Source organism: Pygocentrus nattereri, chromosome 27 (genome assembly GCF_015220715.1).
Source record: "Pygocentrus nattereri isolate fPygNat1 chromosome 27, fPygNat1.pri, whole genome shotgun sequence".
Classification (NCBI taxonomy): Eukaryota; Metazoa; Chordata; class Actinopteri; order Characiformes; family Serrasalmidae; genus Pygocentrus; species Pygocentrus nattereri.
The window spans coordinates 5,369,698-5,386,849 of record NC_051237.1 but is presented as its reverse complement, the minus strand read 5'-3'; the positions used below and the strand labels follow the sequence as shown (position 1 = coordinate 5,386,849).

The window sequence follows — 17,152 nt, the reverse complement described above, 5'->3', positions numbered from 1 at the left end:
GTTTTGAGTTTGGGCTCTGCCTCTTTAATTCCAGTGAAGAGTAATGTTAATGCTACAGCACACTTTTTAGACATTTTTATATTTCCAACTTTGAGTGAACAGTCTGAAGAAGACCCTTTGCTGTTCCAGCATGACTGTGCCCTAGATGCACAAAACGAGGTCCAGAAACACATGGTTCGACAAATTTGGTGTGGAGGAACTCCAGTGGCCTACACAGACCTGACCTCAACCCCACCGATTAACTGGAATGTCAACTGAGGGCCAGTGCCTGACATGCAAATGTTTTTTTGACTATTGGACATAAATTCCCAAACCACTCTGAATGACTTTATATCTTAACCATTTAGTTAACAAGAAATCTTGAAAAACTGGAATTCCCCCATAAATGAGGTAGTGCTGAAACCAATGTTTGCCTAAGATGATCTTCAGAGAATCTAGGCCTCAAAGTTCTTCCCACTATCTATAATGCACTTGACACAAAGCCACATTAGAGCAATAAAGTTTTATTTTCAATTTTATTATAGAGGAACAGTAGTACAATTGAAACAGAAAGGAGAATGTATTCATCTTAAAACCTTGAAAAACATAAAAAGAGTAACCTGATTTGATTTGTGTTTGAGGTGAGCCAAAGGCCCGGTTTGCATCACTGTAAGAGAGTTGAAAAATACATCTTTAAAACGGCTTTAAAAAAATACAGCTGGAAAAAACCTTCATCTGTAGTGTTCCGTCTTTTTTTTTTTTCTGTTGGTTATGTCCATATACAGCATAAAATGTAAGGAGAAAGTCATCTCGAGTTCATCAGATACACAAAACAAAATGAGAAAATGAGAAAGAACCAACAGTGTGTCTGGGTGAACAAGCACACGTGTGAACAGAAACAAGGATGGACAGGACAACAAAAGCCAGGCCAAGGTTTGAAAGGAGTTAAATGCAGCCGTGAGCCATTATTTCAATTAACTTAAATATCTATTCATATATTTATTTATTTATTATATATATATACTATATATCCCTCCCACAGTGATTTGAAGGTAAATAATATGAACAGGATGAATATCTTCTATACAGCTCTTAAAATACACTTTCATCTGGAGTAAAGGGAAAGATAAACATACTCTGTCTCATTATAGCACTTCAATATATCCACTGCATATGAACAGAAACTGCTCTTCCTAGGTTTCAACCCACAATATTTCTTATAAAAATTTAAGGAAATAAGAAAAAAAAAAAAAAAAAAAAAAAAAAAAAAAAAAAAAACATTGTAGAAAGGACAAATAAAACAATATATGCATCTAGGGTAAAGTGAATGATTCCGGAATAAAAACATTTAAATCTGACAATTACAGACACAAGCAAGGATTTACACTAAACAGGTTACCTGGCTTTCTCATACATTAATTCAACATTAATTAAACAACAATTTTGGTAGGACAAATAGAAATTAACAGTCTTGATTGCATTTGGAGTCAATATATATATATAAAATATTAAATAATGAAATGTTAAAAGAAGAAGGAAAAAAAAAAAGGTTCCGCATGGACTAAACAGTTTTCTTTTATTTCCATCCAGACCGGCTTTGGGGAAATAAGAAGGAGTAAGTGCATGTCTATGTTTCTCCATAGAGCTCCACTTTACATTAATATAACCAAAGTGTAATTAACTTGGCAGACAAAAAAGTCAAAATAAAATGATTAAGTAGTTTTTTTTTTGCACTAAAATGGAGTCTTTCACAAAACAGAACTTCAAACAGCCCAATCAATCAGCATTCTTCACCATTACCTTACACACGCTGTTCAAGTGATTATCAGTATGCTAAGTACCTCTTCACACCAATTCAGGAAGGTCCGAAACTGTGGGTCATCTTTACATGGTCTGCCGGTAGATTAAAAATAAAATAATAAAAAAAACATTTAAAAAAGAAAAGTAAAGAAAATAAAGATGGTATGTTTGTGAGTGTATGTGCATTAAATAAAAAAAAAAAAAACAATGGCAAAGCATACCTGATAGGCTCTTTAGCACAACAGTGTTACAAACAGAGCTGATTAGTATATCTGAGTTGAGTAGGCTTTTACGATTATTAACATCATATACAGCTTGTAGGTCCAGTATTTCAAAACAACAAAAAAAACAAGCGTTACAGCACCAAACGTTTCCATCATTTGGCAAAATTCAAGCTTTAAGTGAATGTCAAAATGCTCTATAAAGTGTTAATGTGATGCTGTGATTCATATAAAGCTAGCAATAATATATTCCCCTTATACTTTCTTTTTTTTTTTAAACTTTGTTTTCTCTGCTATACGTTTTCTCTCAGCATTTTCAGTAGTTTGTGTCCTGCCAAATCTTGGTGTGCATTCTGCTTGGCACAATGGCACAGCCCCAATATAACTTAATCATAAATATGGCTGTGGTCAATTAGAGTCACAAAACAGATTTTTTTTGGTTCCAAGATTTGTGCAGGGATAAAGGAAAGGAAATATAGCTCATAAATTTTCATGACAACATATCTACACAATTCGAAAGGAAATAAAAATCTTCCTGTAGGCAACATCACAATGCTCCGTCTTTAAAATCAGAATCGGCATCTAAAGCTGTGGATGTTCGGACACGACAGGAAGCACAGCCTACAACGGAACTTCTCTCATCAGACAAGAAACAACGAAAACAAATTATATAATTTTAATAAGACCATAATAACTTTCTTCATAAATTAAATAATTCATATTTAAGATGATTGGCCTATCGTAACTTAAAACACTGTACACCATCATACCCTAGAAAAGGAAGGAAAAAAAAAAATACATCACTGAAAAACCTGATTTTCATAAAATCATATCATCTCTTTCTCTTTTAGGCAGAAGGCCCAGACTCTCAGACACACAATAATCTTTACATCTTGGAGTCCCTATCTACCAAAGCTTTTTATTTTCTCTTTGACATGCACATTACTGTGCAACCACAAGGTTTGATAGCACTTTGGAGTTGTTGATTGTTTCCCAGCTATTATTTATTTATTTTTTTTGTTTTTTATTTTTTAAAGTTGCATTTAACTTAGTCCTCCTCGGGGGTGGCACCTGTGTCACCGTCCCAGTTGGATTGGTCAATCTCGTTGGGCTCCTCTCCTTCGCCCTCCTCCACCATGTCCTCATCTCCTTCGGGGGTCTCTTCGAAGTCTTCGTCTCGGGCGAACTCCAGCTCCTGCATGCCCACCAGGCCTTCCTGTGTGGCCTGGTGGGAATCAGCACAGTCCACACACACCCCGTAGCGGCGCGAACCGTGCCGGATCCCTACACTGGCTGCCAGCATGAAAATCTTCTTACAGACCATGCACTTGTACTTCTTATCCTTCTTGTGCACCTGCAAGAGGATGGTGACATCACAGAAATGAGGAATACAAAATACGAAAAGGAACAATTTTACAAAATGTTGTGTCCAGGCATTTACACAGACAGACCATTCTTCATTGGTCATTCTTCAAGATCCATTTCAGTGAACAGACCTTGTGGTTTGGCTCAGGTTCCACAAACTTCATCCCTCTTGGAACCCAGCACTGGTGCAGTATTGACACTTCAAGGTTTTCCCTTAATAACTTACTTCGACCTGTCATGGATGCATGCATCCCCACAGTGAAAATACTGCTGACACTGCGCTTATGTCTACTTAAGAAAGCGTAACTTGTCAATGTCTTGCTATGGTTATTTTGAATGGCAAACTAACAACATAGGCTGAAATGTGTGCTAATGACCATGAACCCAAGTTAATTTGTAAAAAGTAGGAATTTAGGCTAGGCTCTGTGGAGCTCTTAGATACAGTTATTACTCACCATCTCATAATTACATAGCATAGCAGATAATGTTACAGCTTTGTATGTGGGACAGGGTTTAAGCCACAGCCATGACAAAGTCTTTTAATCTCAGGAGTGCCATGAAAACTCATTGTCCTTGCAATTCTCCAAAGACTCTCCTCGCTGGCATTTGTATGGGAAATTCTTGCAGTTTTGTATTTTGAGCAAAATGTGTTTGTGTCTGTCTCACCAGGGAATGTCTCTTGACGTGCTCTCGGCGGGTGAACAGCTTCCCACAGATGTCGCAGCTGAAGGAGCGCACGCCTGAGTGAATGATCAGATGTCTCTTTAGTGTTCGCCGGTGCTTGGCAATGTAGTTACAGTGGGGACACTTTAGCTTATTCAGAGCAGTGTCGGACGTTTCAGCTAGAAGAGAAACACAAACAGAGATAGAGAGAGGGAAAAGAAAGAAAGAAAGAAAAAAAAAAAAAAAGTCAGTGGGCATTTTACACCAGTTACTCTAACAAACAGTGAGCTGGTAATCTGTAAAAACGAGTGGACATAGCTAGCCTAGTTTTTCATCGCAGAGTCCATTTTGTTGGTGTGCTCTAGAGCTCGGAGGCCGCTCTGTGGCGTGTGACCTATAAAGAGTGAGCGAGAGTGAGAGGCGCAGGCAGTGGGACTGTTTTATTGTGTCAGGATATCATGTTTATGGGTGAAGGGAAAACGCACTCCCTTCAGCGTTACTCTCACAAATACAGAACTAAGCAACCTGGTGAATTCTCAGTTGCTACGGCAACTCTGTACTGGAGGCCTAACTATATTAGTATAATGCAATTTTACCAATCAGAGGAAATAAAGAGAGAGGGAAAAAAAAAATAAAAAATCTGCTTTTTTGTAATGGAAAAAAGGAAAAAAAAAAAATTTTATAAGTTCGCGCTTAATAAGTCAAGACATTTTGGAATAGAGGCTTCAACTGCACTTTCATTTGTGCTCCAAAAGGCTGGTGCACTCACCAGTCCTGCAGGGAGTGGTGCCTGTCTTGCTATAGTTAAGCAGAGCATGACACTCTGTACTGTGGCATGCTGAACGAAGGAGTCCAGCTTTGTTTGAGCCAAAATGGCCCAAACAAAAGGGTCGTCAAGCAGGTTGCCAAGGGGCTGACGAAAGCCAGATCACCTGGGAATTTAACTGGGAATGCACACCACCGTGTGGGCTGAAGAAGAGCTGACAATCACTGATTCTTCCCCTTCTGTTATGCAGCCTTAAATTAAAGTTCAATCTGTCACTATGCAGTAGTCAGGTACACACCTAGGATCAGACTTTGCCATTAAAATATTACTCAGGATAGTTAATCATCAAACAACTCTCAAATGGTGTGAAGCTGTTGTGGCTTGAGAAGAAGAAAAAAAAAAAAAAAAACCCACTGTTGGGGCTGCACACGTCGCTGGCCTGTGCAGTGTGTCACGAAGGAAGAACTGAGCCCTCATGTAGTGCTGGGTGGTACTGACATGATACTTTCCACATCCATCACGGCATTCATAGCACTGATAACACTCAAAGGGTTATTGTGCTAATTTTTAAAAATTTATTGACTGTGGTTGAGACATGAACCAAGTCATTCAAAGCGGTTTGATGTGAAATATTCTGTTCGAGAATCTTGCAGAGTCAGAAGAATTATTCATAGTGGTGATGGCAGCAACCAGACTGAAGAGTTTAATGCCCCTAAAAACTCCATCATGAACAGCATGTCTGATATTTAAGGATGAGTTTGAGGTGACGTTAGGATAAAAATCAATTTTTTTTATTTTTTTTTTTTTTAAATACACGGGCCTCGTAACACACACACACACACTATATATATATATATATATATATATATATATATATATATATATATATATATATATATATATATATATATATATATATATATATGTAAAAATAAAAGACATGCTTTCAAATTTACCACTTCTTGCCCAATATCAACATGTGTATACATAAATAAAAACTCAGAAGAAAGGTGTGAACTGGTGATTTTGGATAGTAAATAAAATTGCTATTTTTATCTTGTTGACATTGTGACCCATGCCTTCCCATCACCATCACTATGAAGAAATCAGAGACAGTTTCTCTAGAATTTCACATCAAATCATTCTGAATGACTGTTTACACCCTAATGACGTATGCAGAGATTTTAATAAAATCAATGAAATCCCCCTCGATGGAAATACAGACTTTCCAAAGTTAAACACTACATTTGACAGGATTGTTTTGTTCTGCTTTTCTTCAATTCACACCAAAGAAAACTTACACAAATGTTGTGAATGTTGAACAGAAACCAAAGTTTCAAAAAGGAGACATACCACAGTTTGTGTGTTTTGGAATTATTTCAAATAACTGCAAATTTCACAGATTGGTCAAAAATTTTGCACAATTCAGTGCAGAGATGTAAAAAAACAAAAAAAATCATTCAGACTGGTCTGATGTGAAATGGTGTACTGTAGTGAAATTCATTTACTTTTTTTCCTTTACATCGGTGGTGTACTGGCGGTTACCACTATTGAACCTACAGGTTTTACAGGTAATGCTGATAATGATCAAACACTGGAAAAATATGAGCTACAATGTCCTGCATGTACTACTCTGCCACGAATGGATTAAAATACCTTTTTAGGCCAAAAGCTAATCACACAAACAAAACAATGTTTTGATGATATCACCAAACACTAACCCCCCCTCCCCCTTTGCTGGGAATCTTAAAGGATTTTGTAAGCGACCAAGTTGGTCAGCTTGGTGAGGAGACACAATGGGACATGATCGTAATGGGCTGAGGGTCTGAGTGGTCTCCACCCAGTAATTGCTCCATCTGTACACTAGCTGAAAGCCCTCGAGGACATATGCACTTACTGCTACTGCATAGCTTGCCAGCATTCACTGTCGTTCACTACTAAATGCATCATAAATACCTGCCTGACTTCTGAAGAAGTGCAGTGTTCTGAGGCAACTTGTACAAGTTATAGACTGCCCGTTTTTTTTTTTTTTGTATTGGGTTTGTGGAAGGTGGGGGGGTGGGTGATACAGCTTCTGTCAGTCATTTACACGCTATAACAGTGGATCATCTTTCACAGGGCCTGTTGAGGGGCTGGCAGGGCAAAGCCGTTAGATCCCACTGTAAGGGCCAGTGCTGTGGGCCTGTTCTGCCTGGGTCAATATTTGGAATGGCGGGGACGGACGCTCTGCATTAGGGAGGATTAGGGCGGGACGACCCCTGGCAGCTTTGCACCTCAGAACTGGGGGAAGTGCTCGTGGGAGTGTGTGTGTTTAGCTGCAAACAGTCAAGCAGCAGTTGCAAACAGTTTGGAAATGATTCAAGTATTTACGACAATGAATCCTTGCTCTATGCAACGTAGAGACCAGACAGGTTCTTACAACTACTACTAAGCAACTCTACCAGATCCCTTTCAGCTTTAGAAACAAACCAGAAAAAGCTAGTTGCCTGGTGTCTACATAGCAGTCGTTAGGCAACACACTGTGTAAAGGAAAAGCTTTGAGTGTAAAAGGAAGTAGGCTATGTGTCAATACACTCGCCCTCACACCCGTATGCACACACAGAGTGTGTGCCATGAGCATCGGGCCTCTCCATATTAAAGTGCCCTGAGGAATAGGAGCTAAGCGCATTTGAGAGCATTTAGGGAGCCTGAGGGAAGAATGTTTCCCCAGCTTTACTTCATTATCCCGCATTAGGAGAATACATCGTTTGGGGGTGGGGAGGGGGGCACCCCTTCTCAGTACCACATCACTTAATACATGATATCATTTCACGCTCTGCTGTGCTTAACGGGGACAGAGACTGAGGCTTGACAGCTCCACAGGCTGGAGATTACACAGGTTTGTGTGGTATGAGGCAGGCGGAGAGGCAGCCAGCTTAATAAGGACACAGGCACACTGACTGGCCCTCTAATTAAAAGGAGAGATGGCTCGTGGCCCTGCATACTACACACCCCAGCCACGCAGGCCAGTAGAAAAGCAATCTTGATGTAAGACCATGGCTGGCAGGGTGCCACAAGCAAAGGTCGGGGCATGGCTGTGTGCGCGTGTGTGTAAGAATGTGCTTAAGCAATATAGGAGATGTCCCTGTTTACAGGAAAGAGCCTCCAGCTAACCATGGCAGACATTGCTAAGCAAGAAAGAGTGTCTTAGACACGGCAAATCGTTCCAATGACAAAGCAAACAATGGACATTCCAGAAAAGGTTTGAGATATTTTCCACAAACCGACAGAGATAATGAATAGTCAGCAGCAGACTTTCCTTAAGAAAAAGCAGACAGGCAAAAAAACAACCAAAAAAAAAAAAAACAAACAAAAAAAAAAAAACATGAAAATATTTTAGACAATGATCTCCTGACTTAAGTTACTGAAGGAACTTAAGTATTAGCTCTTTGTTTAATTGCTGGTATTCTCATGAAAGATGGAAGAGGCTGTTCGTTTTTTCAGTGTTACAGAAACTAAACAACTAGGGCCTATAATATATAAATGTTCAACCAATGCTTCAAGCTAAAACATTCATTTGATTTCTGAGGAACAGCTGATATTTGAATAGGAAGATTTTTTTTATTAAACTTGTCAATGTTTTTTGAATATATACTACTATACACACACACACACACACACACACACACACACACACACACACACTATACTATATATTACTACTATAAGTAGTAGACAAGCAAGTAGACAACATTACATTCCTGTCATATCTTTGAAAAATGCAGCCTAATTTAATTCAATAAAGTCTGAACCCTTGTTTATGTAAAGCACAGTGCTATGTTTGATGTTTTCATGGGCCATGTCTTTGATTTTATGTCAGTTATCAACCATTCTCCAACTAAATGATCATCATCAGTCAAAAGAATTTGCAAAAATCCACATTCCTAATACAAGGACATCTGAATGTTAATCTAGTTCCCCTGGTTTCCTTCAACAGGACTTACTGTCATGCACAGCCTTATCCTTAAATCAAGGTTTCAGTGCTGAAGTATACCAGACTACTTAAATTCCAAGAAGTCATTAAATTAAAGTTTAGATCACTACAGTCATCTTGTGCAAGTGAAGTAAAGTTCATGTTTCCGTCTATGAGTTACACCACAACCTCCATTTAGGTTCATTCCCGGTACAACAGTCATGAAAGCATGGTCTTTTATGGTAGCCTGCCTTAACCACAGCAAACAGCCAACAATAGACTTGAAACTGTCATATGGTTACGAAGATCAAAAACTGTCACAGGAACATTGAATTACTAACCTTTTGGCAAAACAATAAAGTTGCAGCTCAGTTTATGTGCTACACATTCACAGAAGATTATGGAATTTCTTCAAAATCTTACTGACAGTGTAAGATAAAGCACTGGATGCTCTGTTACAGGAACAACACTGACAGTCACTACAATTTCACTGTTAATAACTGGGGGGGGGGGCAGAAAACATGGTGTTAATGTAAACCAAGTGCACAAAAATGCACCTTTATCAACACTGCAGCGTATAATTTCAGTGTAATAGCTTGAAGATGTGCATGTGAAGAGCCAAGGACACCACTCTCTCTTATGTAGTCTCTCCAACTACTTAGCATATCAGCCACCACTGCCGTCTTATTCAAATAAATCCCTATACTCAGCCTCAGAAACGTTAAACACAAAAGGCACTCGAAGCGCAAACCTGTAAAACAGCACAGAGCCTTTTTCATTTAGTTGTGTTATCTTAATGGCAAAAACGTTCAGCAGAAAACAACAACAGCAGCGGAATTTGATCTGGTGTGACCCCATCCAAAATGGCAGCCCACATTATCTTGTGAGAAGCCATTTTGTGCATTTAGAGGGGGGTGTAAAAAGCGAAGGATATGTGGTTTACCTGCATTCTCTGAGAGATAGGAGTAGTCCTCTCGGGTGAAGGAAGCGGACGGTTGAATGAACATGCCCTCGTCAAAGCCCTCTTCTGGCTCGGGCGGGATGTTATAGACGAAGCGTCTGGCGATTTGCTTTTTCCGTCTGCCACTGCCTGGCTCTGGTCGCTCCTCTGGCTCTGGCCGTTCCTCCCTCTTCACCGCAGCTCCAGCACCCGGGGCTGGTTCGTTCCAGACGAACACCGGCCCAGGGCCCTGAGGCTCCGTCTGTGTGGATTCAGATGAGTTATCTCCTCCCCAGCCAGAGCTGCCCAATGCGCAGCCCTCCCCCGCAGACACAGCCACGTCGCTGGGCTCCTCCTTCACCTGTCCGCTGGCCTTTATGGACAATTTGGACAGGATGCTAGTGGCCCAGAAGTTGCTGGGCTTTTTGTCAGCACCCTGGCTGTCCTTTGGCACAGTCCTCCGCTTGTTGTAGTCCACCACCACGGAGTCTGGAGCCTCCTGCTTGATGCTGATGTTTAGGGCATCTTTGATGAAGGCGCGACACGACTGCACCACTTCGGTCATCTGCAGGTAGCTGGCCACGGACATCACCTCTATGGCATTCTGGCTGGTCAGCAGCAGGTTGCCAGAGTACAGGAAGTCTAGGATAACGGAGAAACCCTGCACGGCCGCCACATCTAGGTGTGTAATGGTGGTTTGGTCACAGCTCTCACTCTTGGTCAGGCAATAAAGGGTCTTGAAGTAGCGGCTGCCCGCAACCAGTATATTCTTGTGTGCCCTGAACACCTGGCCGCCCACCACAATGTTGACATCACAGAGGATGCCACTCTTGCGCTGCTTGTCCAACTCCTGGAGCAGCTGGTAGCAGTAGGAGTTCTCATTTGGCCTGCTCCTGTAGTCCTCGACCTCTGTGCCCTCATTGTCCTCTGGCCTCTCTGTCTCCTAGTGGAGGTGCGCGCGCACGCACAAAAAATAAACACAAGAAGACAAACAGTATTAGTGCATAGTGTAAACTCAAGGTGGTGGGTGTATGGTGACACCACCACAACAGCAGAACTGGTTTGACCAGCTCTCAAGCTGCAGCACTGTGGGAACTGTATATAACTGAAACCCCCCACTCAACACAAACTGTATAACAAGACACACCCTACGCAAACCATTCCACTCACTCAGCTAAAGCTCTTTAAGTTGAAAGATTCACTGGGCCAACACCCCTCTCTCTACACCAGACTTTACTGCTGATGAGACTTAGTTATGCCTGCAAGATGGAGAGGGGGAGAAAAAAAAAAAAAAAAAAAAAAAAAAAAAAAAAAGGAGAAGCAGAACAGACTGGTACCTATCAGAGAGAGTACACGTACGTGCTACATTTCTGGATTGCAAAGCAGATGTCCTAATCCACGAAGTCATTTATACCACTCTGGCCCAGCATTTTCCCCCTCCTATCACACAGCTGTGTTTTTTTGCTCGAGTAATTCAGATTAAATCCATTTCTCAGGGGCGGAGGCCATCCCAGCCCCCTCCTCCACACTGCAGCCCTTGTCCGGGTGGAAGGGGTTTATTACTGTAGCGTGGCTCCAGCAGCAGCCAGCCTAACCAGTGGACAGAGAGAGAAGAGATAGAGGGCAACCCCATTTCTCCACACAATGCCAGCCCTTTCCTTCAGGCTCATTGTTCAGTGTAGTTTTTGCGCTACACTGAGGCTTTGTGCTGCTTGCACTCAGCTCCTTGTGCTATAGCACACATCCACAAAGATGTGCAAAAGGTTTACCAGTATATGTTCAAAATGATTTTGTTCATGGGGCAACCAAATATAGACAATGTTATGATGCATTTACATAAGAAAATGTTAAAAGGCAGAACACAACGAGGCAGATGGAGAGTTCGAGTCAATGGGGGGATGTGGAGGAGAAGGGGTTGATATGGGAATGGTTGTCAGTTTGTGGTGTCATATTGTTCTCCATTGTTTCCCTGCTTTGCCTCAAGCAACTGTTTGTTTCGGGGAGAGGCTTTGACACCGTGCCTAGCCATGTTGTGGTAAGAGGGACAGAAGTGGTGTCAGTCAACATACTTAGCAGGAAAGAACAGACTGGTCCAAAATTCACTTCTCCACACCATCTCTCTGCCTCTGCTCATCCTTTCTCCAGATGTGCCACGTGTTAACACGGAGCTGGAGAACAGATGCTTTCAGAGGAGCCCCAACACTAGCTGTCCAAATGAGGCTGTGGTGACAGTCGACTTTTGACGTGGCTCTTTTTCCATGGACAAGAACTGAAAGAGCTGAAAGAGGAAAGACTGGAAAAATCTAAATGACGCAGGCAACCTTAATAAACTGGGCTTGAACTTTAAAACAGCATTGAAATTATGACCAACTACTATAGCAGATTTTGTTGCAAACTAGGAGTGTTTATTTAAATAAATAAATAAAAAAACCTCCTCTCTCATAGAGCACGTCACACATGAAAACCACAGTGGTTTCTCTCTTTCTAGTTTCACACCTCAGACTTTCGGTTTGATGTGGAACAGGAACACAATACAACCACCACCACTAATACTCCACCCCCCACCCCCCCCCCCCAGGTTTGCTTCTCTGCACTATGTTAGAGACCCATTACCCAATTACCATGTTATCGAGCATCTCATTGTAAAATCAAAAACATCTAGGACTGTAAACAAACACACCTGTCCAAAATGTAATCCACTGCAGACTCATTTACCTGCCAACTCTGAATGTATATTAGACGCGTTGTTAAATCAACCTGATGTTCTCCTGCACTGTGTGCATATGTAAGTATATGTAGTAGTACGTAGTATATGTGTATGTTTCATGTTCATCTGGTATTGTTACACCCGCTGGAGATCAATAATGAACATCTATCTTTTTGTCTATCAAAAGGGACCCAAATTGTCCCCAAGACTGCAGGGACAGCAGTTTTGTTTTCCTTTGGCATACCCTACCCAGGGCCAGCCTACCCCTCAGGCCAGAGCCATGTCCCCTCTCCCAGCCCATCTCACAGATGCTTGAACAATGTAGCAGTGTGCTTGACCCAAGGTGTGGGTGGAGAACACCAGGCTCTGGGCCTCCCAACAATGTGGAGAGCTCATCGATGTAGAATTCCACAGAGTTCTTCCCCCCAATACACATAGGCCTACATTTCACAAGTGGCAGACAGAGGTTGGGTGGAGCCACTGTCTCCTCTAAAGCCTCTCTAACAAGAGAAGCGAGGGATGGCAACTCTGAGGACAATGGCCAGACCCGAGAGTGAAGCAACCCAGATACCCCCTATTTGGTTAATTGAGTTCCAGTAACCAGATCTGGATAAGCAAAGAAATTTAGCCCACTGTCTGGGACATCACTGATCTGTACAACATGCCACAATTAGAAAAGTCACTCACAGCCCTGCTGAAGGGACACCCTAACATATTTTTTCCCCCAGAAATTGTATCCTACACAATCCTTTATGCTAATTTATCCCCTTTTGATGCCATAGTATTAGTCCACCTTTCCTACAGCAGTCTGAACTGACATCAGCCTTTTGGCCATCTATACAAAGAAAAATAAATATTAAAAGCAAGGAGTAACTGCAGAAGTGATGAGAAAACCCAGCAGAGCAAAAGAAGTAGTGTCATGGCTGATACTAATCTAAAACCGCGTCTTAACCCCTCTGTTGCTAGGGAGGAGCCCGTAATCCCTCCTACTGCTTTCCTGCCTAATTAGTGAAGGGTATAAATTGAGTAACTGGAACGCTTTAAGTCATCCTGATTAGTATGAACAACTGGCTGCACTTGCAATGCTAACCCCTGGGATTTTATTAACAAACAAATCAAATTCAGCATGTTCATACTGTCAGAGGCTCTAATATCAAATATAAATGTAACACTTCAATCTGTAAGCAGACAAGCTTTTCAGGGAGCAGTGCCATCAGATGTTAAAACATTTATTCACAATATCTGATAGGGTCTTAAGAATAACAGTCTTAATGAGGCCACAGATTAAAGATTCATTACATAGCATTAAGGCTCATGACAGATCCAAATGTGTGACCTGAAAATGATTACAGCGCACTATTGATCCAAGTTGCCTTCAGAGTGTGGGGGGTAAAGCAATCAGGTCAGAAGGTCATGTGCTAAATTTATTTATACTCGCTCTTATAGTGTTCAGCCAGATGGATACCAAACAGTAAGCACACCTATCATAGGTCACTTGATTTAGGGGTACTACTAGCCAAATTGAGCCAGCCATGAATCTTGGAGATCCATCTAAAACAATGGCTCTGATTTAGGTGCCCTAAAGGGGAAGATGAGATGTGGCAGAGGTCACTTTTACAATGAGGAGGAGGGGGTTGGGGGGTTGGGTTGGGCTGGGCTGTGACTCCCCAAAGCCTGCTGGTCAAGATCCTGCCATCATGACCTCCCTGGTAATCAACTCACGTTGCCAAGGCAACTAAGGCTGATAATTGCAGTGTAATACATGCATGAGGTAAACTGGTCTAATACCTACAAAAGAAAGGGAAGCACGCTCATCCTGAACTCTAAATTAAAAGGGTTGCATTCAAAAACTCATAAAGACGTAATTCAGTCATTTTGAAAATAGACTGTTTCAAGACAAACGTCTGTAAGCTAACCGTTGAAGACGACGTCTATGTCCCCCTCAGATAAAAAAATAGCTATCATACCTTAGTTAAAACGTCTGGAGGACAATATCAAATGTTTATACGGTTAAGCTGTCACTCTTACGGTTGACTGTCCTTACACAATCTTACCCAGACAGTGAAAATTTACACATCTCAACTTTCTTTAAGTGTTTAACCGAAACTGGTATCAAGTAACTAACTACAGTACTGTCAGTATTACTAACCTTTCTCAGAAATGGTCTGGGTCGTTCGCGTAATACAATTTCTGTGTATCCACAAACATACTGAGAACATATTAAATACTGAAAAACCACGACGTAAACGAATCGCTGAAAAGTGTCACTAACACAGTGAGAAAGATACTAACCTAGCTAGCTAGCCAACCTAGCTCGACAGTACTGTGAGCCAGTAAACCTAGCTTATCTGCTAAAGCATTTTAGCAACGTTTCCCATTAGAAACGGTGAGCTAGTTAGCTTAGCAGGCTAACCGCGCTAGCTAACGAACTAGCAAAGCCGTTAGCGCGATATTTTTTGTTAAGGAACAGAACAGCACTGAACACGTTAAAAACGCGACTTATTTTCGATAATAAAATAAATCTCTCGTCATGGTTTCATAGGAGTATACGATCTACAGTAACCTGGTGGTGGTGACGAGCACAAACTCTGAGCGCGGTGTTGGTCTGGTGTAACTTTACCTGTTTGGTCGGGTCGTTTCTGCCGTGCTCCGAGGACAGGTGATGTCTGAGCAGCAAGGCCCGCTTGTAGTTTCGGCTGCCTTTGACCAGCTCATCGCTGTTGAAAGTGGCAATGTTGTGACACCAAGAGCACGACATGATTCCCGTCTCTCGGCTAAATTTCAGCCAGGGAAACTCCTGCAGCCAGGAGGCTTGGAAAAGCGAGTGTTTCTGAAGCAGCGTCTGAGGTCTCATCTCTACACAGGTTTTTCTGGCACCCGTCTCCTCCCGCTCCCCGCCGCTCCCTGTTTCGCCTCGATCGTCCTCGGATCCCGTGGCTCCGCTGCCCGCGCCGTCCTCGCTGTTCACACCGTTGCCGACCGTCCAACTATCGCCCTCCTCCCCCGCGACTGTAGCGGCCGTCCACCCGATGCTGTCAACGTCTTTCCCGGCTGTCCATCGACCCCCTTCCGGATCTTCCTCCTCCTCTGCCTCCGGCTCTGTGCTGTCGCTGACGGACCCCCCGCCCTCCACTTTTACCAGCGACGGTCCTTTCGCCCCCAGATCCCTGTCCTCCTCCTGATCCGGCCTGGTCCCGTTTAAATGCCGATCTTGCCAGGCCTGGGCCTCCCAGCTGTTACCGTTGCTGCCTCGGACACCACTGGAGCCGGTCGGGGCTGATCCACCTCCTCGGAAAGCCAGCGACCTGCGGTTTCGTTCTCCGGACATTTTCCTTTAATAGCGTTAAACTACAATCTACTTTCCCAACGATTTTTATAAATATATATATTTTCCAAACGGCTAATTACGATTACGAGAAATCGTTGTCTAAAATGAAATATTCCGCATCGAAATGTTGGGTTTTTTGCGCTTTGGCCTCCCGGAGAGAGTATGTAGGTTATGCGGAAATAAATAAGGGTTTTAAAGGCATAATGAATTTGAGGGTTTCTGGCTCCGTCCGCGCAGGCCCCGCAGAGGTCGAATGGCAACGACTTTCCCCACAATGCACCTCGCTTCGAGTGAGGGGGGTCGTGGGGCACTTTTAAAGGAGGATGGGGGGTGACTGGAACAGTGAGGGGGGCATTTGTGTTCGGAGGCTGCACCCACCTCTCCCTCCCTAAGCGCACTTTTCATCTTTGGGAGTCGCTTGTCTTGAACTAATAAGTCTGCTGTCCGCCGGGGAGCGGCATTATAAACACAGCGCGAAAACACACGGAGGGCAGAGAAAAGCAGAAGAACAGGTGAAGGATAGCTAAGACAAAGCCCAGCGTTTAGGTGCGTTAATTACAGGTGGTGGCGGCGGTAGGGAGGGGGGCTCAGGGGAGGTTGGCTTGTTTTCGATAACACAGTCCAAGCCCCCCTTGAAAAAAAAAATTAAATAAATAAATAATAATAATATATATTTATATACATGTATGTGTGTATGTGTATTTTTTATTTATCTATCTATACAGCTGAAAAGGTGTTAATATGTGTAATAAGTATGAAATGTGTTGTGTTAAAAAAATAATAATAATAAATGAAAGAGTCATTAGGTGATTTTCTCTTATTTATTTATTACACATGCATGTATGTATGAATGTATATTTAATAAATAGATGATTTAACATGTCTGCACAAGATCTTATTTTAACTGTCAGGTATGGATTCGTTCAGTATAGTCACCCAGCAGGTGTCGTGCTTTCCTCTGTGCAATGATATTATAAGGTTTTAACTGCACTAACTTTACCAACATCGGCGGCTCCCCTATGTGTGTATTCGTTAGCGTTCAAAAGTTTGGGATCACTGTTTTCAACCAAACAAAAACAGTGGTGCATATTTATGTATAAGAAATTACTGTATTAGGACACTAATACTGTACAACAACAATGGCAGGATTCAACTGATTACAGTGATGAGCAGAGGTGGAGAGTATTCCCTAACGATTAAGTGTGTACACATTGAGAGAGAGAGAGAGAGAGAGAGAGAGAGAACTCAAATTTGGTAAGTTATGAATTTTGGAGTTTGTAGAGGATCAATCAAAGAGGATCAGAGTTTTGTAGAGGAGGGGCTTGAGCTGTCGTTATTTCCGTGCTCTAGCGCCACCTATTGTCCAAAGTCCATCAAAATCTACATGCCGACTCAACCACATCCTGCACCCGTTTCAGGTTTGATAAGGAC

At 42.2% G+C, this 17,152-nt stretch overlaps 1 protein-coding gene across 1 annotated transcript; it reads right to left on the bottom strand.

Moving 5' to 3' along the window:
• Window positions 1-487: 487 nt before the first annotated feature.
• Window positions 488-16,016, bottom strand: zbtb10 (zinc finger and BTB domain containing 10). Its single transcript, XM_017693856.2, has 4 exons — window positions 15,014-16,016; window positions 9,690-10,629; window positions 4,032-4,207; window positions 488-3,354 (listed from the first exon to the last, which is right to left on the bottom strand). Exons 1-4 carry the CDS (start codon window positions 15,719-15,721, stop codon window positions 3,049-3,051), a joined length of 2,130 nt encoding a protein of 709 aa, XP_017549345.1. The 5' UTR covers window positions 15,722-16,016; the 3' UTR covers window positions 488-3,048.
• Between the last annotated feature and the right edge of the window lie 1,136 nt (window positions 16,017-17,152).